Source organism: Fulmarus glacialis, unplaced genomic scaffold, assembly GCF_000690835.1.
Source record: "Fulmarus glacialis isolate BGI_N327 unplaced genomic scaffold, ASM69083v1 scaffold24374, whole genome shotgun sequence".
NCBI classification, from domain to species: domain Eukaryota; kingdom Metazoa; phylum Chordata; class Aves; order Procellariiformes; family Procellariidae; genus Fulmarus; species Fulmarus glacialis.
The window spans coordinates 10,670-10,874 of record NW_009206434.1 but is presented as its reverse complement, the minus strand read 5'-3'; the positions used below and the strand labels follow the sequence as shown (position 1 = coordinate 10,874).

At 59.5% G+C, this 205-nt stretch overlaps 1 protein-coding gene across 1 annotated transcript in view; it reads left to right on the top strand.

Annotated features, from left to right (window-relative positions):
- Positions 1 to 205, top strand: part of LOC104075302 (mitogen-activated protein kinase kinase kinase MLT-like) — a gene marked incomplete at its 5' end in the record, with an annotated part of 6,187 nt that overhangs the window by 5,683 nt on the left and 299 nt on the right. The window contains 1 exon segment of the mRNA XM_009575750.1: positions 7 to 205. This exon segment is cut by the window's right edge and continues 22 nt beyond it. Within this exon segment, the coding sequence (XP_009574045.1) occupies positions 7 to 205 (199 nt within the window).

Genomic DNA, 205 nt, shown 5'->3' with positions numbered 1-205 from the left:
GCTCAGTTCCCAGTTCACGTCCATCAGCCACTCCAGAAACTCCTCTCCGCTCTCGCACGGTTTGATAAGAAACCTCTCGAATCTGCACCTGAACTCGAAAGGCAGCAGCACCTCCAGCACGGCCTCCGACACCCCTTCGGAGAGGGACAGGTCTGCCGGCAAAGGCAGAAACGCCTCGCACAGCGGTAACTCCTGCAGCTCCTCG